The 26,502-nt window shown below is 39.9% G+C and overlaps 1 protein-coding gene across 2 annotated transcripts in view; it reads left to right on the top strand.

Moving 5' to 3' along the window:
• The first annotated feature begins 11,796 nt into the window (after nt 1–11,796).
• The window catches only part of CEP41 (centrosomal protein 41), a 41,872-nt gene continuing 27,166 nt past the window's right edge, over nt 11,797–26,502 (top strand). Inside the window, exons 1-2 of one of the 2 annotated variants that reach the window (XM_006202293.4) lie at nt 11,797–11,957; nt 25,543–25,606. In XM_006202293.4, coding sequence (XP_006202355.1) covers nt 11,925–11,957; nt 25,543–25,606 — 97 coding nt within the window. In that variant the 5' untranslated portion in view covers nt 11,797–11,924. Of the gene's footprint in view, nt 11,958–25,542; nt 25,607–26,502 lie in introns of those variants that run through there. The other variant, XM_072964476.1, reaches the window with a different exon arrangement.

The following is a 26,502-nucleotide window of genomic DNA, read 5'->3' on the forward strand; positions in this document are numbered from 1 at the left end:
CAAAAATAATTAGAATCAACTTTTTCAGAACTCAGGAAATTAAACAGAGGGTTACAGTAATATGCAAAGTATTTATTTTTAAAAGGGTGAATCTCAGTAAGAACTATGAGTTTTATGATAATTTAACTTGTTCTAGTCCCATGCACCTCTTTCCAGCTCCATAGTAGCCTTGAAAACCAGTAGCCCACAATTACAGTGAAAATCAGCAGCCTGGCAGCTACCAGAGGGGCAGAATGGAGTTGGAGCTCCTTCAGAGCCTCATTCAAAAAGAATTATCATTATTTGACCTGTCTGGTGGTTCCTGGGAGACTCCACTTGCAAGGCTGGCTTCATTTGACTGACTCGGGGTTCATCTAGTACAAAAGCCCCTTTCCCCAAGACAATTGTCAAAAACAGTTAGAGGTAAATATTTAACTTCATAGCTGCCTCAGTCATTGGATAACGGTTGGGGCAAATAATAGACTAATCAAAAAGCTTAAAAGGAAAATTTGACAATGAAACCACAGGGACTGTAAAAAGATCTGCATATTCCTGGGAATCTAGAAGGCCCATATTTGTATTTGGGGCTGGGCTTATGCCCAGCGCTGTGCTCATAATCAGCAAAGACCTTAGGAGCTCATTTTTGCTGATCTCGAGGCTCTGTGCAAGCAGGATATGAAGGCAAAGAAGAAATTTCAACTACCTGGATGAGTGTTGAAGGTGGGCCCCAACATACACATTCAGCTCCTCTGCAAAGACTGGAAGACTTACTGGTTCCAAGGATATGTCTGTCCCATTACTAGCTGACCACTAAGCTAACAAAGCAGAGACTTCATTGGTCATATACAGCAAGAAAATAGACTTTACAGAATTCGTTCAAAAAATTTACTAAACAACTTAGTAATAACAAACAGCAACAGCAATGACAAATCCTGGGGAGGGGAGGGAATCTGATTTACAGATTATATTCCAGATTGCCAATCTGAATTCCAGATTATCATATTATACTATTTAAAATGCCCAGTTTTTTGTAAACAATTATGAGAAATGAAAATAAATATTAATATATGGTCAATACATGGGGGGAAATCAATCAGCAGAAATTCCCTGAGGAAGCCCAGATGTTGGACTGAAAGAACAAAGATTTAAATCAGCTATTATGAACATTTTCAAAGAACAAAAGGAAACCATGTCTAAAAACTAATGGAAAGTATGAGAACAATATGTCATAAAATGAAGACCATCAATAAAGAGGTAAGAGACTTTATAGTAAAAATAAGAACCAAATAAAAATTCTATAGTTGAAGAGTACTGTAATGGAAACGAAAATTTCACTAGAGGCTCTGAAACAGATTTGAGCAGGCAAAAGAAAAAATTTCCAAACTTGAAAAAAGTCTAGTTGAGTTTATCTAGACTGAAGAATAGAAAGAAAAAAGAATGAAAAAAATTTTTAAAAAATCTCAGAGACAGAATCAATAATTTAACAAAAGGTGAAAACTTCAAAACCCACTTTCAATAATGGTACAACAACTAGACAGATTAGCAAGGATACAGAAGACTTAAACAACAATATAATTCAACTAGATCTAACAGGCATCTACAGAACACCCCACTCAACGACATTAGAATACACACCCTTCTCAGCAGGGGGGACAGGAGGCGTGGAGGGATAAATTGGGAGTTCCTGATTAGCAGGTACTATTATATATAAAATAAACAACAAGGTTCTACTGTATAGCACAGGGAGCTATATTTAATATTTTGTAATAGCCTATAATGAAAAACAATATGAAAAGGAATATATATATATATGTGCATAACTGAATCACTATGCTGTACAACAGAAATTAACACAACATTGTCAACTGACAATATTTCAATAAAAAAAATACAGAACACACATCCTTCTCAAATGCTTATAGAACTTTCTCCAGGATAGACTGTATGTTAGACCATTTTAAAAAATCTTAATAAATTTAAAAGGATTGAAATCATACAAAGTATCTTCCTGCCCAAATTAGACTGAAATTAGAAATCACTAACAGAAGGAAATCTGGTGACTTCACAAATATTTGGAAATTAAGCAACACACCTCTAAATAAATACCAGGTCAAAAAAAGTCACAAGGGAAATAGAAAACACAGTTGACCCTTGGACACCACAGGGTTAGGGATGCTGACCCTCTATGCAGTCAAACATCTGTGTCTAACTTTACAGTTGGCCCTCCACATTCTCAGTTCTGCATCCATGAGTTCAATAAGCTGCAGATTGCATAGTACTATAGTACATAATTATTGAAAAAGAACCATGTATAAGTGGACCTGCACAGTTCAAACCTGTGTTGCTCAGGGGTCAACTGCACTTTGATAGGAATGAAAATGAAAACACAACATACCAAAGCTTTTGGGCTGCAGTGAAAGCAGTGCTTATATGCAAATGGATAGTTGTAAATTACTACATTTAAAAAGAAGAAAATTTTCATATCAATAATCTAACTTCCCATACTAAGAAACTAGCCAAAAAAAAAAGAAAAAAGAAAGAAAGAAAGTAGCAAAGGAAAGCAATCTAAACCCAAAGCAAACAAAAAGATGGAAATAAAGATTAGAGCTGAATTAAATGAAATAGAAAATATAGGGAGAGAAAAGACAAATTTATTTATAAAATAGAAACAGACTCACAGACATAGAAAACAAACTTACGGTTACCAAAGAGGGAAGGGGATGAGAAGGGATAAACTAGGAGTTCAAGATTTGCAGATACTAACTAATATATATAAAACAGATAAACAACAAGTTTACACTGTATAGCACAGGGAACTACATTCAATATCTTGTAGTAACTTTTGGTGAAAAAGAATATGAAAACGAATATATTTATATTCTTGTACGACTGAAGCATTGTGCTATACACCAGAAATTGACACAACATTGTAAACTGACTGTACTTCAATAAAAAAATATTTTTTTAAAAAGGAAGTGTAAGACTGGTTCAGTGAAACAGCAAAAACTTGGCTGAAATAAATTAAAGAAGATCTAAATAAATGGAAAGTCTTCTGTGATTATGGGTTAGAAGATCTATTATTATTATTATTAAGATGGTAATACTCCCCAAATTCATCTACTGATTCAGTGCAATTCCCATCAAATCCCAGGTGCCTTTTTTGCACACAGTCACAACAGAATCCTAAAAATTAACGGGAAATGCAAGGGACCCCAAAGATCCAAACAATCTTGAAAAAGAAGAACAAAGGTGGAGAACTCACATTTCCGATTTCAAAACTTACTACACAGCTATAATATTCACAACTGTGTGTGGTTCTGCCATACGGATAGACATGTAGATGAATAACTTGAATTGAGAGTTCAGAAATAAACCCATACATTTATGGTCAATTGATTTTTCACAAGAGTTCCAAGACAATTCAGTAGGGAAAGAGTTGTCCTTTCAACAGACATTTCTGGGGCAACAGGGTCCCTCTTCCATGACCCCAGCTGTTGACGAGGCCACGTCAGTTGTCTTGCAGAACATCATGCTGTGTGAATTTGTTCAGCTTGTTCCTCCATCTCCTGTTTTTCATATAAAATAAAAGTTATATCTAAACTATATATTCAAGTTAAATATATTTGGCTAGAATGTATCATAGGCTGTACTGTATATGCCATATTGAGTCACATCGCAGGACACATAACATCTGATTGACTGTCTATTAGCAACACTAAGACTGATCCCAGGATATGAGAGTGATGACGGTCTGACCCCGTCTCTGTGTGGTTTCATCACCTTGCCACTGGCAAGCTCTCTGTGGTGTGCTGCTTGGCACTACACAACTATCAGCTCCCCAACAACCATTCAGCAAATAGTCTTTTAACACCAATTGATGCGCCTGGCCTGAATCAATATTTTCGTTAGAGTTTCCCCCAAATCGTTTTCCTTATTGTGTAATTCCCTCTATATTTATTTGCTGGCATTCTTCTGGTACTTTTCAGCGAGGACTACTTGCTTACCCCGAAATATAGTTTCTGCTGGAAAGGGAGGATAAACGCTTAACCCCTCCTCTTTAATTACAAATTTTCAGGGATTTTTTTTTCCTTAAAATAGAGTTCACCAACCCCATCTTTCTTTCCTCTATTTTCAGTGGAGTTTCCTTTCAGCCTGAGTTTGTATTCAAGGCCTCTCTCCAACCCAGCATTGATCCTTTTGGCATTTCCTCTCAGCAACCCCATTAACTTAGTCCCTACCTTTTCCTAGAACTCAAAGCACCCCACAGAACACCCACAGGACTACTGGAATCATTAGCTGAGGCCTTAGGCCTACAGAAATTGTCCAAGCATGCATTTCAACAAGACTAACTCAACCAGGTAGAGGCTGGTCTTCTTTTCCATCTTCTATGCTAATTGTGCCAAAGTCCTTGACAGGAGAAGCCCTTGCCAGACTCATATCAACTCTAACCATGTTCTCTGAAAGTATTTTGCCTAATCCCTGGCCTTTGGAAATAATTACTAAGGTAAATAAACACTTTGGCAAGGAATCAGTGTACGGGAAGCTGAGAAGTGTATCATCAGCCCAGGCCAGACTTTCAGGAGGAGGGAGAGTCCTGAGGAAAGACCCTGCACATCAGCATGGACTGTGGGTCCAAGAGCCCTTTTCCTCTATGAAGAAGGTGTGAGTTGAAGCGAGATGGGCTCGAACCTGGAGGAGCTATGGCTGGCTTGTGATACTTTGTCCTCAGCCCATGCCGAGTGAGGGTGCAAACAAAGGGAACAGGACCTTGCTGGCAGTCTCTGCAAGAGCTGGGAGAACCAGCACCTCTGCAGCCCCTGGGGTGTATGAACTGACTGATGTATAAACCAGAACACCAGCACATTCATATACAAAGAGGACACTCCTTGCCAAAGGGACCAGATGTTCATGCTGACTGGTCAGCGCATTCTGTCCTGTTGGAAAATCTACATGGAAAGCCAAATTATAATCAAGAGGTTGTTTGCGAGCATGAAATTAGAACAAAGGGAGGGAATTGGATGAGCTCTGTGGCATCCATAGGGATATAGGGTGGACTGCATATTTGTGTCAAATGGTCAAAAAACAACTCTTTCCCTTGACGAGGTTGGAGACATGATGACAAATGTTTGTTCCTTGGCTCCACTTTTCAGCACTCCCTGCAGACCACCCCCCTTCTGCTCACATATTCTTCAGCTGTTAAGGCCATTGATTAGGTTACTGCTTTGCTCCACATTCCATCATGCCTTGATTAAATTTCCAGGCGCTGCAACATCCTGTTTCTTAGGATGACATTTGCAGACATTTATTCACATTCATTGTGTGCAGATTTCACTAGCTTAGCAATCAATGGCTAATATTATTTACCGGTTTGGGGGATACTTAATGATTGTGCCTGATGTACTGATACACTAGACAGCAGAAAAAAAGGTTGAGAATGACCAGTGTGATAAAGGGAAAGACTTCCCATGTTTTGGTCTCCTGTGTGCCTTCACGAGCACTATCATAGAATTTCATTTACTTGACAAGTATTTACTGTGTCCTACCATATGCCACATACCACACCAGGCACTAGGAATTTAAAGAACAAGATATGTATCCCTGCCTTCAAGGAGCTGGCAAGACGATGAAGGAGGCAGGCAAGGAAATCACCCAGCACAGCACAGCACAGTAGACGGGGGGCCATGGAAGCATTTTGAAAACTACCTCCCAAAGTCTAGGATGAAGAGTAGGCTGCCAGAAAGGATGATTTCCATCTTTATCCCAGAGGAAGAATGAAGAGTGAGAAAAGGACTTTCCAAACATAAAGAATAGCAGGCACAAAGACTCAGAGGCAAGAGACAACATGGCATACTTGAAGCCATTCTGTATGGTAAAAGATTGGGCTGAAATGGTAGGCAGAGGACAGAATTTCAAAGGTCTTGCATGTCATCTAAAGAATACAGATTTGATCAGATTTACAAATATTAACTACTATATACAAAAATAGGTGAAAAAATTTTTCTGTATAGCATAGGGAACTATATTCAATATCTTATAATAACCTCTAATCAAAAAGAATATGAAAACAATCTATGTATATATATGTATGATTGGGACATTATGCTGTACACCAGAAATTGACACATTGGAACTGACTCTACTTCAATTAAAAAAATTTTTTTAATAATAATTAAAAAATAGAGAATATAAATTTGACCATAAGACTATAGAAAATCACTGAAGGGTTCTAAAACCCACTTTGTCTAAAAATATATCCAGTCCAGCTGTTGTTTTGTCTTGTTTCTGTGATGGTAAAATATATATTACCAGAAAGTTTACCATTTTAAAATACTTTGTTTGTACCATATTTTGTTTATCCATTCATCAGTTGATGGACACTTGGGTTGTTTCCACCTTTTGGCTAGTGTGAATAATGCAGTATGAACATTGAAGTACACGTATCTGTTTGGGTCTCTGTTTTCTTCTGCCTTCTTTGGAGTAACTGTATTCTTATTAATCCATCTTATCTCCATTACTGGCTTATTATTTATGAATTTTTTAATTGGTTGCTCTAAGATTTATAATATACATGCTACACTTATTACAGTCTACCTTGAAATAATATACTGCTCCATATTTAGTTTAAGACCCTTACAACAGTACACCTAAATTTTCTTTTAAACAGAATAAACATAAAAAGGAAAATGCTTTTTATATTTACCCCCATTTTACATTTCCATTACTCTTCGTATGTGTATGTCCAAATTTCCACTAGTATCATACTCTTTCTGCCAAAGAACTTCCTTTAACATTCTGTATAATACATGTTTATTAGCAATGGATTCTTTCAGTTTTTGTTTATCTGGAAAAAATCTGTATCATCTTCATTTTTAACAGATATTTACACTAAGACAGAACTCTAGGTTGACTTTTTCCTTTCTGTACTTTAAAAATGGCTTTCTATTGCCTTCTGTTTTGTATAGTTATTGACAAGAAGTTTGCTTCTTTCTTCTTCTGTATGTAATTTTTCTTTTTTCTCTGGCTGACATTGAGATTTTCTCCCAAAAAAGAGAAATATAGTTTTCAAGCAAATGGACTTCAAGCGTATAGGGATACTTGATAGACATTGTGGGTTTGATTCCAGACCACCACAATGAGGTGAATATTGCAATAAAGCGAGGCACAGATTTTCTTCTCTCCAGTGCTCTGCCAAATGTGAAAGAGTTGAATGTCCTTCTTTCCTCAGTAAAGCTTGTCACTTTTTGGAATTTGGTTATTTGGCTGCCTTGTGATAGCTCTCTGAAGGATTCAAGAAAACATACGATTTTGTAGACTATTCATTTTCTTACTGTTAGGATGTGAGTGATGTCCCTTGCAGCTTTCTACGTCCTAAGTGGAAGCAGAACTCCCACCAATGTTTGCTTTTACCGTGGGCATGATCTTGATTATTCAAAAACCATGAAGGACAGGAACTGTATTTGCAGAGTCCAGCACAGGGGCTGCAAATTAGTGGCTTATAGATTTCACGTGAAAACCCAGGTTTCTAGATTATTTTGAGAAATGTGACCATATGACACCCTTGGGCCACATTTGCTTGCCTATTCATGGGGCACAGGCTCTTGAGTTATTCATTGTGCCCAGAGTGACACCAGTACCTCCTAACACTGACTTCTCCTTTATCCCCATGGGGTAGACCATTCTGAGCCCCCCGTTGGCTCCTCAGAGACCTCTTGGAACGGATTCTGTGAACAAGCATTGTTCTATGCAAATCCCAAGCCAGAAGCAGAACATGGCATATGACAACCAAGTGCCCTGGGCTCACGAGTAGTAAAGGAGGTCTTGGCTCTCCCTGGGAGGAGACAATATGCATCCTTTCTACCACAGGTAAGAGTCTCAGAAGTGGCTGCAGAACTGCATATGTGAGGATGCCAACTTCATCAGGTAAGCAACCAGGATGCCAATTTCTTTGTTTCACCAGCAAGCAGGGTAATCTGTAATGGTCCCCCCAAAACCCTGGGAGGTAGGAACTACTCCCCTGGGAGGGGCTGCAGGGATGGTTGAGGTAGAATGACACTGAATTGTTACAGAACTGCAGAGCCCTCATCACATGGTGGGACCTGTGGATCTGTGGTTCCCTACCTCAGGAGCAGTTTCATTTTGGAGGGCTCAGGGTAAGGACCCAGGGCTAGACTGGGTCAGGCAGAACTGTTTCCTTAACTATCTGGAAGTGCATGTCATTTAGGGAATGAAGGTAAACGAAGCCAAGGAAGGGAGCCAAGGCCTAAATCCCAGAAGCAACATCATGAGACAGGTCTGAGGGGAGGGTGCTGGGCTCTGAGCAGGAAACCAGGCTGAGAGATGGGTGTGAGGGGATGAGAGAGCTAACTGGCATGAGACTGGAGGAGAGGATGGATTTAGCACGAAGTGGGGTCCGGAGAGTCTTAGCACAGAGAGGGCCAGACTGCTTGACACCTAAATGCCCTTCTATTTGTGGGAAGGAAGGCTGGGGGTAGGAGACTGACCAAGCACAGAAGCACCTAAGACACTAACTAACCCTAAGCCGGGCACACTTACCTATCTGGGGCTCCCACCTACTGTGTGGAGACTGAAAGCTTTTTGGAACACATGCAGGGTTAAAAAGAAGACATCCAACAAATGGAAGTTCACAAGAGCACTTCTGACTTTGTGAAGAATAAGATTAATTAGTGAAAGTAGGAACTTCTAAAGAAAAGAATCAGAACTTCTTCTCTTACAAACAAAGCTTGAACCTCTTAGCAATCACGACTCTGATTGCAAGGATCTTACTCAAGTGCCTGGAGAGTCTTTTACTGCCAAGAACAGGAGAGCTGCAGCACTTCAGAGAGCTGAATTACGCAGAATTCTGCTCGGCTCTAAATCAGCCCAGACAAAGACCAGAGACAATTTTCAGGCTGAAGTCAGAATCAGGTTTTTTGTTTCTTAGGGGGAGTATGTTTTTTATTAAGATATAAAATTAATTCATAGTCACCGAAGAAAATTTGTAAAATGTACAAAGTGTAGAGAATTAAATAAATGTCTACATTCCATAATCCAAAGATGGTTTACATTTTAAGTATTTTTTTTCCAAAAATTTTTGGTGTGGATACCTCTGTTTTTTTTTTTTTTTTACCCACACAAATCAGGGTTCTTTTAAACAAAAAACTGTTTCCAGCTCTTTCCATTTACTATATCAGGAAGAGTTAGTTCTCTATTGACTTCATTATTTCTTGAAACACTTTTTAATGGTTCGATAATATTACTCATTATGGATATGCCATCATTTATTTTAATTACTTTTAAACTAATGATCAATTAGGTTGTTTCAATTTTTCATCATTTTAAATAAGATTCCAGTAAACATCTGTGGGTGTAATCTTTGTGCATCTCTTTGATTATTTCCTCAGGAACAATTCTCAGCATATTAAGATTTGAGGGCTTCTTTGATACGCAGTCTCAAATTACTTTTCAGAATGGTTACACTTCTTTATATCCACACTAACAATGTATGAGCACTTTTGTTTCATGAATCATTAGCCAACACTTAGCACTATCATTAAAAGAAAACAAAAAAACCTTTGTCTATTTGTTAGCTGAAAAGTGGGATCCAGTTGTTTTGTTTTGTGTTTCTTTCTGGACATTTCTTCATAAGTTTATCAAATGCTTTTCTTTTATGAATTATCATTTTATGCCATTCACCTATTCTTCATATTGGGGATAAGCATCTTACTTTAATTTTGATACCGTTTTGCTATGGCAGGCCCCAAAAGGAATCCTAAAGAGAAACTCATGATGTTAAAAACCTTTTGATTTATAGCTTTAAGCTTTCCAAGGATTCCATTGGGGCAAAATGTGAAGAAAATGGGAGGTTCTTCTGGGGCAGTCTCTCAAGGTATGGCCCTTGGGCCCTCTGCACCAGAATCAAGAGTGGGAGTTGGGGAACATGTATTTAAATTACAGATTCCTGAACTCCCACTCCAGACACAAAGAGTCAGCATCTCTGACAACTGGACCCCAAAACCCACATTTCTATAATATCTCTGATTGCTTTATATGCAGCCCCAATTCAACAACCAAAATGACAACCGAGGCCAAGAAACCTGATATTCATACACCCTCTGGAACAAAAGGAGCCAACCACACAGAGAAGTGAGCCCAAACATTGACGAATGGAAGTTGAGCTTCCAACTCCAATGGGCTGTTGGGTCTTGTACTTTCTGTTCTTTTTGATATCTTGACCTCCATTGTTCTTTAACTTGATTAATGCATTATCACTCATCTATTCAGTCCCCAAGTTAGAAAAATTATAGCCATCGTTGATGTCTTCCTATTCCTTGCACCCCTTACCTCTTCTCATAGATGTAACAACAGTTTATTTTACATACAAATGTCTTTAAATCTCTTTTCCTTTCTCACCACCTCTTACTTAGCCTCCTATTATCTCCGTCTCTTCTTTCCTTTCTCCTGTTTATTCTACCCATATTCTCTACCATTATCCCACCTCCACTGTGCACCAGGTATGCTTACATTCTAAGTTGCAACATGCCTAGAAGCTTCTGCTTGCTATGTAAAAGCTTCTGATTATCCTCCCCAATGCCACCCCCCTTCCAATTTTCTGCAGCCCCTAAATTCTTCTTTTTTCTAGTGAAGGGGTGAGAAACTGGGAGTTTTAGAGAAGTTGAAGGATCGGATTACACAGGGAAATTAAAACAAAACTCAGGAGGCATGAATGTGCAAGAGACTGCTGTGGCCAGCTTAAGATCTCAGAGGTTAAGCAGCTCTGAGTGATAACACCATTCAAGACCTGGACCAAACCTTGGGTTGCTGAGGAGTCTGAGAGGACAAGGGCATGTCAGGCCATGCTGTTGAGTGGGTCATCTGCGTAGACCCTGAAGCAGCTCAGACATATGCTATTATTCACAAGCAGAGAGCCACGGAGTATGAACAGCTCAGGGTAACGTTTCTCCATTCCTGGAAAAACAACTTAGAGCAAAGGACAAAGGGTTACTGTGTTGTTCCCTTCATGTAAAAGGAAATAATAATTTTGATGGATTTGGTGGGACATTTTGGAGCCAAGTCAAACTGTGTGTGTGATTGTTTTGTAAAGGTGCTAGGACTTAATTTTCAGATCTGGAATAAGAACAGGTGGTGGCTGATGGCAAGAGTCACAATGGTTTCCATGACAACGGGACTGGTTCTTAGTCATCCTCCCCTCCTCCACAAAACCTATTGCAGCTTTTCTCATAAATAAGGTGCTTATTAAATATTTGTTAAATGAATGATGAATCACAGAATGATGTGTGTGCTTTGCAATTAAGGCTGCCGTTCTGTTGCTAGCTAAAAGCTTTTAAAGCAACAATAATTACTGTATTTGCATATGATATTTTGCATAATTTGCATATTAACTTAACCTTAAAATGATAAACTACAGATTCCCATCCCAACTGAACAACCCGTCCCATATCTACCCCCTATCGTGGAAGACGTATCCAGATGTTTGACTTAAATGGCCTTAAAGGGGGGAGGGGGGTGGCCCTATGCAGTAGTTGTGCTTCCATATTAGCTAGAAAGGCTCGTTTTCTTCCAAGCTTTCCAGCCCCTCTCCCTCCCTCCCCGGCTCTGCGCAGCCGCCCACGCGCAGACGGCAGCCTGCCCCTCCCCCAGCGCCCCCCTTCCCGCGCGGAGGCTGGAGTCAGCGGGCCCAGCGGAGCGCACAAAAGACCTCCGCAGCCGGCGTCCCGCGTTGCCCTTGGCAACCATTGATCGGCGTCTCATTCTCCCTTGACCCGGCAATTAGACAGCAAGCAGGGCCTCCATTGGCTGGCCGGGAAAGACAGGCCAATCGGAGAAGAGGTTGTAGGAAGGCGGCTGAGCGGGATTGTGGGGGTAGGAAGCTAGGGTTAGAGGCTAAGGGTGAGGCTAGAACCCCGAGCGTGGTCGGTTGGAGCAGTATGTCTGTCCGGAGGCACATTGGGAATCCTGAGGTGAGGGCTAGGTCCGGATCGGAGAGGCGGAGGGGGCGGGCGCACCGGAAAAGGCTCCACGTGGGCAGGGAAGAGCAGCCAGCGACTTCCGCCGCCCGGAAGGCGGGAAGCGGCGGCGTGAGGAGGGGTCTGGAGAGGGGAGGGAGGCGAGGCGGGCCTAGGGAACGCGGAGCCTGGCCATTGTCTTGCGGTGACAGGCCACCGTCTGGCACAGCCCTACTGTGCGCTCGCGTTGTCGCCGAAAGGAGCGAAGTGCGTGAAGACACAAATCCCTTCCCTCAAAGGGCTTACAGTCTAGGAGTGGCTGTTACAAAACATAAGTAACATCCGAATGAAGCCCGGAACACTAAAGGATCAAAATCAAAGGAGCCATCATTTCCAGTTATGGGAATACAGAAAGAGTAGGAAAAAGCAGACCAGGCTATTTGGAAAAGATGCAAAATATGACATTAGTTTTATCCCCTCCTGGATAAGACCTTTTACTTTCTTGTCTGTTTCACCCCTAGTTTCCTGCTGCATTTGTGGTCATTTAATCTCAGCAAATGTTTATGGATTCCTTCTGTGCAGTAGATGCTAAAAATACAAAGAGATTAAGAAAAGGCCTTTGTCCCCTAATAAGTTTACTCTAGTGAGGAAGGCTTATAAACAGAATTTGAGTACAACGTGGTTGAAGAACAAGGTGTTTAGCGAGCACAGAGGAAAGACAGGACTCAACTGAGGGAGTGAGAAGGGTCCTGGAGATGGCACGAAATGGCAAGGTTATCAGCCAAGTGAAGAAGCATCCCAGGTAGAAAGAATGGCTGAGACAAGTTAAGGACGTGTGAAGGAAAAGGCGAGTGGACAGTTCCCTGTAGAGAGGCAGGAGTAAAGTCTGGAAGGGCCTTCTGTGCCTTGCCAACATTCTTGGTCTTTATACTGAACAGGAGTTACAACTTGTTTCATCTCATGATGGATGACTGTGAGCTTTGTTGGGAAAGTTGTGAAGCTGAGTTTAGGCTCTGCCAGGGAAGTGCCATGATCGATTATAGTGACTGCCACGGAGGCAGGGGAGGTAGGTGTGGAGAGTGGTGATTTGACTGTCCCCTATTTGTCTTGCTGGCTGGTCAGAATTTGAGAAGTTTTTGAGGAGTTTTAAGATGCATCCAAATTGTTGCCTGTAGCAGTAGTTCATTAGCTGTTAGTTCATGAGCGATAGTTCATAGCTCATGTTTTTGGTCAGATTTTCATTTTAGGCAGATGATTGTAGCCACATTGTGGAGAATGGATTTGAGGAGGTCAGGACTAGGAATAGGGAGACTGAGATTGGTTAGGTGATTATTGTGATATAGACCTAGAGTAAGGCGTCAGAACTAGGGACAGAAATGATAAATACTTAGGGGGTAAAATCATCACAACTTGGTGATTAGCTGTGAGAAATGGGAGTGCGATGGGTGACAGGTTTCTAGCTTAGGCTTCTCGTTGGTGCTGATGCCAATAATGAGATCAAGAATATGGGAGAAAGAGGAGGAATAGTCTTACGAGTGTAGGGGAGAGGAGCAAAGATGCCCTGTGTGTTACACATTTGTGCCCAACATGAAGATGTTGAGCTTACTCTCTTGTTTTCATGGAGCACAACTGCCAGTAGTCTCTGGAGAAAGAGTCCATAATAAATAAATATTTAAAATGTATGTCTAAAACGGTAGGTATGTCTAAAAATGTTGTTATTCTACCTTCACATTTATTTTCTTGAGAGTTTGGTTGAGTATAGAATTCTTGGTTAGAAATCACCAGCACATTGAAAACATTGCATTGTGGTCTTCTAGCATTCAGTTTTTGTTGTGGAGAAGTCCAAAGCCGTTCTGTTCCTTTGCATGTGACTTAATTGTTCCTTTCTGGGAGCTTGTAGAATCTTCTCTTTGTCCCCAGTGCTATGAAATTTCACAGAGATATTCCTTGCTATGGGTCTGTTTTCACTTTATTTTGGTGGGCACCAGAAACTCATGTCTTTCCATTCTGTAAAATTTTTTAAAAATTATTTTGTTGTTGATAATCTTCACTTTCTTTATCCTCTCTTACTTGAATGTGTTATTCTGATGTTGCTTCTATATGACTAGTTCTCTAATTTTCTTAATTTTTTTCTCATGTTTTCCACATCTTTGTTTCTTTGTTCTCTTTGGGAGATTTGTTCATCTTTGTCCTCCAACCCCTCTATTGAGTTTTTAATTTCTGCCATCGTGTTTTTAATTCGTAATAACTCTATTTTGGACTCCAATGTCCTTTTCAGAAACTTTTATCTTGAAATAAATATAGATTCACAGAAAGTTGCAAAAATAGTACGAAGTGGTCCCATGTACCCTGATTCACCCAGTTTCCCCAATGATTATATTTTATGTACAATATCAAAACCAGAAACTGACATTTTGTACAATGTATAGTTTCAACTATTTTATCACATGTAGATTTAATATAATCAAGATTTGCCTGTCTATTTACAATCAAGATAACAGAACTATTCTGACACCAAAAATATCTCCCTCATGCTTCCCTTTCCACTTTCCTTCCCCTCACCATGCTAACCCCTGGCAACCACTAATGTGTTCTCTATTTCTATAATTTTCTCATTTTGAAAATGTTACATAAATGGAATAATATAATAGGTGACCTTCGAGATGGGCTTTTTTCACTCAGGATAATGTTTTTGAGATGCATCCAGATTGTTGCCTGTAGGAATAGTTCATTACTTTTTATTGCTGTTAGTATTCTGTGGTATGAATGTATAGCAGTTTGTTTAACCATTCAGTATTGTAGGATATTTTGGTTGTTTTCTGTTTGGGGCCATTAAAAATAAAGATAATAAACTTAGGGGTACAGTTCTTCGTGTGGACATGACTTTTCATTTCTCTGAAATAGAATCCCAGGAGTGCAGTTGCTGAGTTATGGTAAGCACATTTAGTCTCTTAAGAAACGAAACCATTTTCCAGAATGGCTGTACCATTTTACATCTCCCACACCCATGTATGAGAGATCCAGTGTTTGCACGTTCTGGGCAACATTTGGTATTGTCAGCATTTTTTATTTTAGTTATTTTAATAGGTGTATAGTGACATTTCATCATGATCTTAGTTATTAATTGGCATTTCCCTAATGGATACTGAGGTTGAACATCTTCCATCTTTTCATGTGCTTATTTGCCCTCCATGTACCCTCTTTGGTAAAATATCTCTTTATGTCTTTTGCCTAATTCTAGTTGGATTTCTTTTTACTGTTGAATTTTTTTTTTCTTCCGTGACTGTAAATTTTGATTACTGCCAAAGCAGTGATCATTAGGGTTATATTTTCCTTCTTATTGCTTGTTGTTTTTCCTGGAGTTTCTACCTGCCTTTATTTTTATTCTGCACTATTTATACATTTTTATAAAAATGTCTACATCACTATTTATCATTTTTTTGCATAGCTATCTTTTCTGAAACTTTCTATGCATTTGCATGTGTGCGTGTAGAAAGAGAATTCTGTTTTGGGGTTTTGTTTCGTGCAGATGTTTTAACGTTTTTCATACAGTTCTTTGGCTTGCTTTTTTCACTTAACAGTATGGCTTAGACATCTTTCCATGTCAGAAAAACATAGCACAATTATTTTAACTTTTACCTAAGTACATGGTATGATTGTAAAGCAAAAGTTTTAAATATTTTTTTACTTGTTAAGTTTTATATTTTTTTGGTAATGTCATTATTGAGATATAATTTACATACCATAAATTCACCCATTTAAACTGTATGATTCAGTGATTTTAGTATATTTACAGAGTTGTGCAATCATCACTATGATCAATTTTAGAACATTTTCATCACCCCAAAAAGAAATCCTATAACCTCTAGTTGCCACTCCCCAATCCTCTCACATCTCCTCCATCCTCCCCCCTACCCCACAATCTTGGCAGCCACTAATCTACTTTCTGTCTCTGTAGATTTGCCTATTCTCTACATTTCATGTAAATTGAATCATGCAAAATGTGGTCTTATGTGACTGGCCTCTTTCACTTAGCATGATGTTTTAAACGTTCATCCATGTTATATCATGCGTCAGTATTTCATTCCTTTTTAGTATTGAATAATATTCCTTTACATGCTTCTACCACATTTTATCCATGCATTCTTTTATTGATGGGTATTTGGGTTGTTTCCACTTTGGGGTTATTATGAATGATGTTACTATGAATATTCAAACAGCCATACCTCATTTTATTGCATTTTACTTTATTGCACTTCACAGATACTGCATTTTTTACAAATCAAAGGTTTGTGGCAACCCTGCATCAAGCAAGTCTGTCAGCGCCATTTTTCCAACAGCATTTGCTCACTTCATGTCTGTCACATTTTGGTAATTTTCACAATACTTCAAACTTTGCCATTATTATTATATTTGTTATGATGATCTGTAATCAGTGATCTTTGATAATACTACTGTAACTTGCTGAAGTCTCAAATGATGGTTAGCATTTCTGACTCGCTTTATTGTGATAATTGCTTTTTTGGGTGGTTGGAACAGAACCCACAATATCTGCAAGGTATGCCTGTACAAGTTGTGTGGATGTATGTTTTCATTTCTCTAATAATAGTTTTTTAAGATATTTTTTCTCCCTACATAGTCTCAGTTTCCTCCATATTGCTGTTTTCCTTTTTGTTTTGTTGATGAAATTTGTATTAGTCAGCTTGGACTGCCATAACAAAATACCTTAGACTGGGTGGCTTAAACAACAGCAATTCATTTCTCATGTTTTAGAGGCTGGGAAGTCCAAGATCGAGGTGCTGACTGATTTAGTTTCTGGTGAGAATTCTCAGATGGCCACTTTCTCCCTATGTGCTCAGATGACCACTTCTTTCTGTGTGCTTGATTGATGAGAATGCGCTCTTTGGTGTCTGTTTTCACAAGGACACTAATCCTGTTGGATTTGGGCCCCACCCTTGTAACATCATGTAACCTTAATTACCTCCCAAAGGCTCTATCTCCAGTACAGTCAGGGCTTCAACATACACATTGAGGGGACACAATTAAGCCCATAGCTATGTTCTCAGACTTCTTTTAATCTTAAATTGTTAATTCATGTTTTTGAGTAGGAGGCTAAAAAAGGTGATTGGGATCTCTGTATATTTGGGAGATGTTTGCTGATGGTGAGCTCAATTACGGAAAGATCTGACTGGGCTATGATTTGGGGACTCCCCTTTGCTAAGTCTGTAGCTTCAGCTCTTTCCTCTCAGGCTGGTATTTTCTTCAGAGAGCTCTTCCACTCTCTTGAGAGTAAAAGCCTATTTGAATTCCTGGAGGAATTAAGGCTAGGGGCTAAATATCAGCATTAGCATGTATCATTCACTTAATACCCCTGTCTGCAGTTACGATACCTCTGCCTTTTCCCCTGTCTGGAGACACCCCCTCCCCCACCTCAAGTCCAGAAACCCTTCCAGGGAACAAATCTATTGATATTGTCATGGTGGGAGAGGGGCAGTCACCCAGTGGCACAGAGGAAGAAGGTTTTGGGGATCCAACATCTTCTCAATCAGCCTTTAACCAGTCTTCCTTATTTCAGCCTTGGGCTGTCAATTCCTGAGCCTTTTAAGAATGTTCTTGGCTTTCCCTTTGACTTTCTTGAGTCCATCAAGTCATTTTCACTTGTTGATATGCTTTCTAGACTTCAGAAATCACTTACTATCACTTCTTTCACTCTCTGGTTTGTGTGTGTGTGCGTGCGCGCGCTTTATGTCCTTAAAATAACATTCTTTCAGTGAGGCTTTGGAAGGAAGTGAAATTAGATGCATTTGTATGCTATCTCCATGCAGTATCTACATGATCTGTAATTATTTTATTTGCTTGTTTATTTCTGGCATACTTATAGGTAGATAAGATAGAGACCTTGTCTGCACTCTCCCACTGCCTGGCACACAGTACTTATTCCTTCAATATTTATTGAATGAATAAATGAATGTATCTGAGCTGGGAGAAGTCAAGGCTAGAGTTCTCTATTTGGAAATCAGAAGCATATAAATGGAATTAAACCTAAGTGTTTAGCCCACAGAGATCTTATAGATTAAGAAGGCAGAATCCTGGGGAACACAGTGTTTATGTGGCTGACAGGAATGATCCATGTGTCACTGGAGAATCAGGAAGGAGAACTATTACTGAAGCCAAGTGAAAACTGAAGAAGGTGAGGCTAACAGTGTCATATGGTACAGAAAGGCTGTGTAAATTAAAGGCTGAAAAACAGCCATCATATTTGGCAAGTAGGGCATCTCTGACTTTGGCTAGCTACTACAGAAACCACAGTAGACTGCTGGGGGTACAATTAATTGAGGAGTAAGATGCAGATACCCAATGTAGCTTTTTTTTTTTTTCAAAGCTTACTAGAAAGTAAATTTGGCATTCCAATTATATATTGGTTTGTAATGAATCTCCCCCATATTTAGTGGCTCAAAACAACAACAGTCATTTAATTATCATCTTGTGGCTCTGGAGGTTGACTGGGCTTAACTAGGCAATTCTTACTTGGATTCTCTCATGTGATTTTGCAGGCAGATGGAAGCTGGGGCTAGAGTTATCTTGATGGCTTCTTCATTGACATGTCAGGCTGTTGATGCAATCTGCTGGCTGGGACCTCAGCTAGTATTGTCAGCTATACCACCTACAAATGGCCTTTTCTATGTGACTTCACCTTCCTTACAGCATGGCAGCTGGGTTCCAGGAACAAGTTTCCCAAGAGAACCAGGTGGAAGCCCTATTGCCTTTTATGACCTAGCCTCAGAAGTCATAGGACATCACTTCCATCTCAGTCCCAGGTTCATCCAGATTCAAGGGGAGGGAACATAGGCCCCACCTCTCATTGGGAGGAGGGTCAACATCACAGTGTAAGTGGGTTGGGAAATTTCATTGTGGCCTTCTTGAAAAATACAATGGGCCACACGTGGCAACTGCTGGCAAAGTAGGGGCTGCTGCATGGGCAAACATGGTTCAAGGTTGGTGTCTGAGATCTGTAGAGTTGGACCAGATTAAAACTTACATTTAAAAAAAAAGTTCCCCTTTAAAACTGACACCTAGTCCTTTCATTTTGTGGACTTCCTCTTTATACAAAAGAGATATGTAGAGAAATTCTGAACAAAATATATTAATGGTTTTTTGGAAATCTTTTCAATGTAAATCCTATTACATACGTTGCAACTTTAATGTGAACAACCTTGTGAGTTCCATTTTGAAAGAGATGGGAAGTCAGAACAGTGCATTCATTTTTGAATGATTTGGGATTCAGACAATCTTACTCATTTTTTATTGATTTTCCTTCAGAAAATTCCCATTGATGATTTCTCATTCTTCTCTCTTCTCCAACATTAACGTATTCACAAAGCTCAATCTTACTTTGCATATGTTAGTAATCTGCCAAAATACTCTTGATTATGTGGCTCACAGCTCAGTATTTCTAGTATCTTCCATTGTCTTCAGGGCCTAGTCCAGACCCTCAGTCTAAATTCAGGGTTCTCCATTTGGAGTCTACTTGTCCGTGTCCAACCTTACAGCACAGGATTCCATATACCCATGGTAGTTAACTCTTTGTAGATTACAAAGCCCTTTGAAAATTTGATGAAAGTCAAGGACCCTTTCCTCAGAAAAATGTGCATGCACTCAAAATTCTATATACAGTTTCATGGGGCTCACAGACTTCCTGCAGCCCATCTAGTAGACCTTATATTCAGAACCCCTGGCTGAATGAGGCTGTATAGTAGAGTGTTTAATAAGAGTTCAAGCTCTATATTTACAGAACAGAAACAGACTCACAGACTCATAGAAAACAAACCGATGGTTACCATGGGGGAAAGGGGAGCGGCGAGGGATAAATTGGGAGTTTAGGGTTTGCACTGTATAAAATAGGTAAACAACAAGGTCCCATTGTATAGCACTGAGAACTATATTCAATACCTTGTAATAGCCCATAATGAAAAAGAATATGAAAAGGAATATATATATGTATAACTGAATCACCATGCTGTGACACCAAAAACCAACACAACATTGTAAATTGACTATACTTCTATTAAAAAAAAAAAGAGTTCAAGTTCTACATCCAGACTGCCCAGTTTAATTCCAGTTTCTACCATTCTTACCAGCTAACCTCAGGAAGTAACTCCACCTCATTTCTTAACATGTAGGGTGAGGATAATACTAGTATCTATGTTACTGGTGGTAGTGAGGATTGAATGAGATAATGGAGGGAAAATGCCTAGCTGAGTGCCTGGCAACATAGTTAAGTGCTCAATAAATGTTAGTAGCAATTACCCTTATTATTGTTGCTGTTGGACCTTCTCCAGCAAACGAAACAATTTGCTGTTCTTTAAACATGCTTTTAAAGTGGCTTTGCTATTATAATTTCCTCCACTTGGAATAATTTTTCCGTCCCCTTTCCCCATCTTTTTACCCACAGAAGTTCATCCCTTAAACAGCTCCAGTGCCATTTCTTCCATTCAGACTCTCACATTACCTCCAGTGTGAGAGCTGTCTCTTTGTTTCAAGTTCCTAGAGCCCTTGATGTCTGTGCTGCCCACTCAGCACTAGCCCACCCACTGCGTGTTGCGCAGGTCTCAGAACTCTCTTCATCCATTTGTTGGTACTTACTGCTCTCACACTAGTGCAAGGCCTTGTGGCAGCTACAGAGATCTACCAGGTAGAGCCTCATTCCAAAGAGCAGGCAGTGAGGAGTGTGAATGGTACAAAGTGCTATGACAGTCCAGGCAGGGAAGAGATTCCATCTGACTGGGGCCTCCAGAGGAGGTGTCTGCCTGGAACTTGTGTTTGTGCTGGGTCTTGAAAGCCAAGTAGAGGTTAAGTAGCATGGATGGGGTGAGTAGACAGGGAAGGCTTTATCTTTTGACCTTCCCTAGGGATGTATGCCCTCAAAGGGTCTCTGACATTTTTAGTAGCTTTCAAAGAGCCTGTAATAATACCACAAACATCAACTTTCTCAACTTTCTCCTTCCTCCAGGTGAACTTCATCATGACCACCTATCATATTTCATTATCTTAAGTATATATTCCCAAGCTGCAACTTCTCCCTGGGCTCTGGGCCTTATCCTCTCCCACCTCCTTGTTTTCATACCTGCCTGCCTCATTTTCAACCTCTTTTTCCAGCCCATTAGCTTATAAACATCCTCAAACCTCTTCTTTCTTCAAAACAACAAGAGAAACGATTCCTTAGCAACTGTAAAGTGGAGGGAAAAGACCATCTGGCTACTGTCCTCCTCTTTCACGCACTCAACCTGCTGTTTTTGCTTCTGCTTCTGTCAATTTACTGTAACCACATTTACCAAGGTCGTCAACAGTGTCCTGTTTTGTTCAGTCCAGATTTACTTTTCTGTTGACCTGCATTCCTGTTCCCTTGTTCATATTTGACCTCTTGTTCCCTGACTTGACAGCATCGATCACTGTTGACCATTCCCTTATTCCTGAAACTCTTCTTTAATTCTCATGACTCCCTTTCTTCTGGCCGCTTGTGAGTCTCACCCACAGTGATTTTCTTCACCTGAGCTTAAATGTTGGGGATTTTCTTCACAGTTTACACATTGTCCAATGGTGATTTTGTCCATTCCTATGACTTCCCCTGCTGCCTACATGTTGACAACCCTGAAATCTTGATTTTTTCTAGTCCAGGTCGCTCTCTTGTTCTCCAGACCCCCCCAGATAGCCAGCTTACCACTTCCCACAGTGGATAACCCACAGATATTTCATATTCAAAATGCCCCAAACAGAACATATCATGTTTTTCAATATATGCTTCCTCCGTAAGTCCCTTCTGGGGGAAATGGTAACCCTGTCCTTCCCCTGTTACATTAGTCAGTTTTAAAGATTTTACATCTTGAAGATTTCTTGAAACTGTCTCTTTCTCCTCATCTCTACTGCCACTTCCTTAGGACCAAAGATCCTCATAGCACAACCTCTTACCTGAGCTGTAACTCCAGAGGGCTGCCAGAGTGATCTTTCTAAAATGGAAATAGAATCCCTAAACCTTCTTCTCCCTAAACCGTCTTCAGTGATGCCCATCATCTACACCAGGCTCCTCAGCTTCAGCACTGTTGACGTGTGGGGCAGGCTAATTCTGTTTTGTGGGGGTGCCTTCCTGTCACTGTAGGATGTTTAGCAGCATCCCTATCCTCTACTTACTAGATGTTGATAGCACACCCACCACCTAGTTATGACAACCTAAAATGTCTCCAAACATTGACAACTGTCCCCAGGAGTCAAGGCAGCAAAACTGCCCCTGTTTGAGAACCAGTGATCTACAGCATAAAATCTAGGTTTCTTTATGATCTGCCTCTCCAGCCTCATCTGAGTCCATATTGCCCCCTGTCCTCCAGGTTCATCACTTACTAGGAACCCGGGGGCTCCCACCCACTACTCCTTTAGCTTGACTAACTTTCTTAGCCCTCAGAGCCTTCAGCTCAGAAGTCACCCCTCTGGAAGTAGTTGTTGACTCTTTTAGTCTGGATTAGGTACCAGTCTTACATGCTCCTGTTGCAGCCCCTGCTTCCCTCTACTTGTTCATCGTGCAGTGTAGCATCTGTTCACTTATCTTTCTTCCCAGCGTCAGCGAGAACTGGACGGCAAGGATTGTGTTTTGTTACCTCTGTGTCCTCAGCACAGTGCTCACTCCTAGTAGGCACCCAGTCAATGCTGACTGAGTGAATGGTTGGTGTTCAATGAGGCTTTGTTGAATGGATGAATAGTCCTCCTTGAAACAGCTGCTTTTCTCAGCTCTTTCACTTTCCACCATTCCATCCTGTTTATGTAATTGAAAAAAAAAAGCTAGTTGGTCAGTAGGTCAAGAAACAGTCACCCCCAAAGCAGGAATTTTAAGGAAAGCAGTCTGGCAGTTCCATAAACTCTATGGTACTCTGCGTAGAGTGGAACACGAATAGTTTTTCGCTGTGGTTGGTACCAGAAAGGTCAGGAACAAGAAGTTGGACCAAAATGGGAAAATGGGAAAGAAACACTACATTTTTCTGCTACAGCATATGGATTTCTCATTAGTCTCTGTAAGGGAAAACCGGGGGCGGGAAGGACTCAGCGACTGCAGCTGTCCACACTCTCCCCCCATCATTCTGCTGCCACCACACCTGGTCCCCAGAGACACCCTCACTTCTTAGCTATGTTGGCTGAGGTATGGACAAATCCCCTTGGTTCAGCAGAGACTAGCCTGGAATATTTCAAAAGAAGCTTTGCTAGGAAACTAGTGGGAAAAACAAAACAAAAGTAAAAACAGGAAACAGCTTATAGAAATTTTTAAAATACAGAGAAAGAAAGAGAAAAAAAGAAAACCCCTTAGCCTAAGATAACTGAATTCTAGTATTAGCTTTTCTTTTTGTTTTGTTTTAGGGGGGAAGTAATTGGGTTTATTTATTTACTTATTTATTTTAATGGCGGTACTGGGGATTGAACCCAGGACCTTGTGCATGCTAAGCATGTGCTCTACCCCTGAGCTATATCCTCCCCTCAGTGTTAGCTTTTCTTGACTTAATTTACCAGGCACATTTTTTTTCTTTTTTTCTGTTTGTTTGCTTTTTTGTTTTTTGTTTTGTTTTGTTTTGCCACAGTATTGTGTCCCTCTGAGGAACTCATCCTACAGTCTCCCTTTTCAGTCTTTGAATATTTTCCTTCTCTCACTTAAGACTCTTCTCTGTCTTCCTCTAGGAAGGAGTTGAAATTGGCATTAGAGTCACTTTCTCTTACCGACAGCAGGTTACTAGATCAGACGGAGAAAGGGGCTTTCCAGCCTTTCTCTCAGGATAAAATAGTTCAAGGGTTCCACTTCTGAGGACCAATGCTAAGTGTCCATGACAAAGGTTTTACTTGCCTGGGCTGAAAGGAAAAACACAGACAATATCAGTGATTTTTAAAAACAACACTAAAGGGTTGAACTTTTTATCCTGGGTTTTTTTTTTCTTTCTTACTTTTTAATTGTTAAAATAGCAGATGGTAGTTTGAGGTTTTGCTTTGTTTTCGTTTTTTTATGTCCTTGTCAAAGTTAAGATAACTACAGATAACTCTCTGTAGGTACCCCCAGTTTTAAAAAATTCTTCCTGGTCTTTGGTCTCCAAAACTCTGACCAACAGATATTCTGTAAGGCATTAAAGTGTATCTTATATTGTTTTTATGCTTTGTGGGTCATTTGAAAAGGTATTTTATATGTAAATTGTTTACTTTTCAATCCTAACAGGACCTGCTGTATGTAGTTAACTATGTTTTCAAGGGCAAGTTATACAGGTTTTAAAGTTTATTCTCTTTTAAGGAACCAGGTAGTTGCTGTAATATAATCCTCATTCTAGATATTCATATATTGATTGAATATCAATAAATGCACCCACCATATGCTGGGTCCTGGGTAAATACAAATTTGAGTAAATTATTGTCCCTGGCTTCAAGGAAATCCTAGGCTAGGGAAGAAAGTCAAGGTGGAAACAACAGTACAGGGGTCAGTACTCTGGGAGCCAGAGAGAAAGTACCTAGTTCCATCTTGGACAGCTTTATAGAGGAAGTAAAGTTTTGCCCATGGACACGTTGAGGAAAGGCATTCTAGGCAGACATTTACTAAGACTGGAGACCTGAGTGAGTGTGACACATTGGGGAACATTCAGGCAACTTCACCTTGGGAACTTGTGGGACAGTGGCATAAGATGAAGCTGGAAAGGTATTGCCCAGCTTTGATTTTGTATTTCACAGCTACCTGTTACTGAACATATGATCATACTGGTAGGCCAGAAAAAAAGCCTGAGCAAGAAAGCTATATTTTGTAATGTCTTTATTCATTAGTCTTCCCTCACTTAGTAGCTTTCAGAAATGACACTGAAACAGAATATGGGTAAATGCTTTGTGCTTGGATTCAGAGTTTACTATCAGAGTAGAGGACAGGGGAGACCTGACAGCATTTTTGCAGACTATAAACCTTCCCTGAGCCCACAACTGCCCCAGCTGCTCCGAGAGCAGATGCCATCATGGTGACATCTGAGGAGCAAGGAGCAGAAAGGCCTGCAAAACCGGGTCCTGCCCTGGTGGTAACACCTGGAAATTGTGCTCAGGACTGCGTGCCACTTTTTTTTGGGGGGGGGGGTGTAAATTTGGAGGGTATCCAGAGAAGATGGCCAAAAAACCATCCTACAAAGAGTAAAAGTAAAAAGGACAAGAGAGCTGCCTTTAGTTTCTGAATGGATTGCTTGAGGCTGAGTTATATGGCTTTTTCTGGGTTGTACCAATAGACTGGATGGAGATTAGAGGTCAATTTTGGTTCAATGTCAGAAATAATTTTTAAGAGTTTTTTTCCTAATTACATACTGCTATGAGATTATTTTGACAAAATTTGGAAATGTTTTGACAGAAACATGATAACCATCTTCACCTGTGGAAATACTGTGCGAAGTTCTATTTGCAGAGATGGTTGGGCCTTCTAGAGCTCCTTCCATCTTTAAATTCGATGACATTTTAGCATTTGTTTGAATTTTTAAAATATCTTGTCTCTCTCCCAACTTTGCCACCCTTATCCTTAAATTAAACCAATTATTTGTGAATTTTCTTATTTTTTTAGTATCTGACCAAAAGGATACCACAGAACCCACGGTATCAGCATGTCAAGTCAAGACTAGACACTGGTGAGTAAAGATTAGAAAATTTAAACTTAAAAAAAAATCTAATAGCTGATTATTGACAAGAAGCAGCGTGGTGTGCCTAGTATAAATCATAGCCAAAAGTTTCTCGCTGTCTTTTCTGGTGTCTTTCTGGGCTCAGGACTTATCTTTGAAAGCTGTTTTTCAGATTATCATTAAAAATCTCCATTCACATAACTGAGAAACTGTAAATTGAGAAACTGATAAAAACATTGTTCAGTAAGTTGCAGAGCTGAGGCTAATGAATACCAGGACATCAACCTCTATTTTGGAACACCTTATGTATATTTATTTAAGCTGGGAGTAATAAATTGTCCTTGTGCACATTTGCTCAGTTCCACATTGTAGAGTACCAGCTACATGCAGAGCTATGTGTTATGGGACATACAAAGATGAGTGTTAATCATGATTTTTGCAATCAAAGAGCTTAGGCTTAAGTGGAGGCAGACAGACTTGAATGAGTAACTATAATACCAGACAAAATTAAATTAGTGCTGCAATTCAGGTAAATGAAATTTAAGAGAGCATTACTGCTTATTTCCATGCTGTTGACATTTTTCAGTCTCACGATGAAGACCACTCCCCAGATGCCTAGTGGGTTTGCAGTCTTGTGAGATTTTGGTTGTTTGTTTAGTGGTTTTCAACCTCTTAAAGTCTGCTGTGGAAAATCCATCCTATTAAGATGGTTTTGCTAGCAGATTGGGGTACTGTATGTTTTTAGCAATACTGAATTTTCTACCAGTAATCTCAAGACAACTGAGAAAATAAACTGGGATGTTGACTTTGTTTAACTCTCACTCATTTTGTCTTTCTCTTTCTTCAGTCTCCTTCAAATTACGATCGTCCATTATGCATGTTTCCTTATATAATGTAGACTCAAA

This window comes from Vicugna pacos, chromosome 7 (assembly GCF_048564905.1).
Source record: "Vicugna pacos chromosome 7, VicPac4, whole genome shotgun sequence".
Taxonomy (NCBI): Eukaryota; Metazoa; Chordata; class Mammalia; order Artiodactyla; family Camelidae; genus Vicugna; species Vicugna pacos.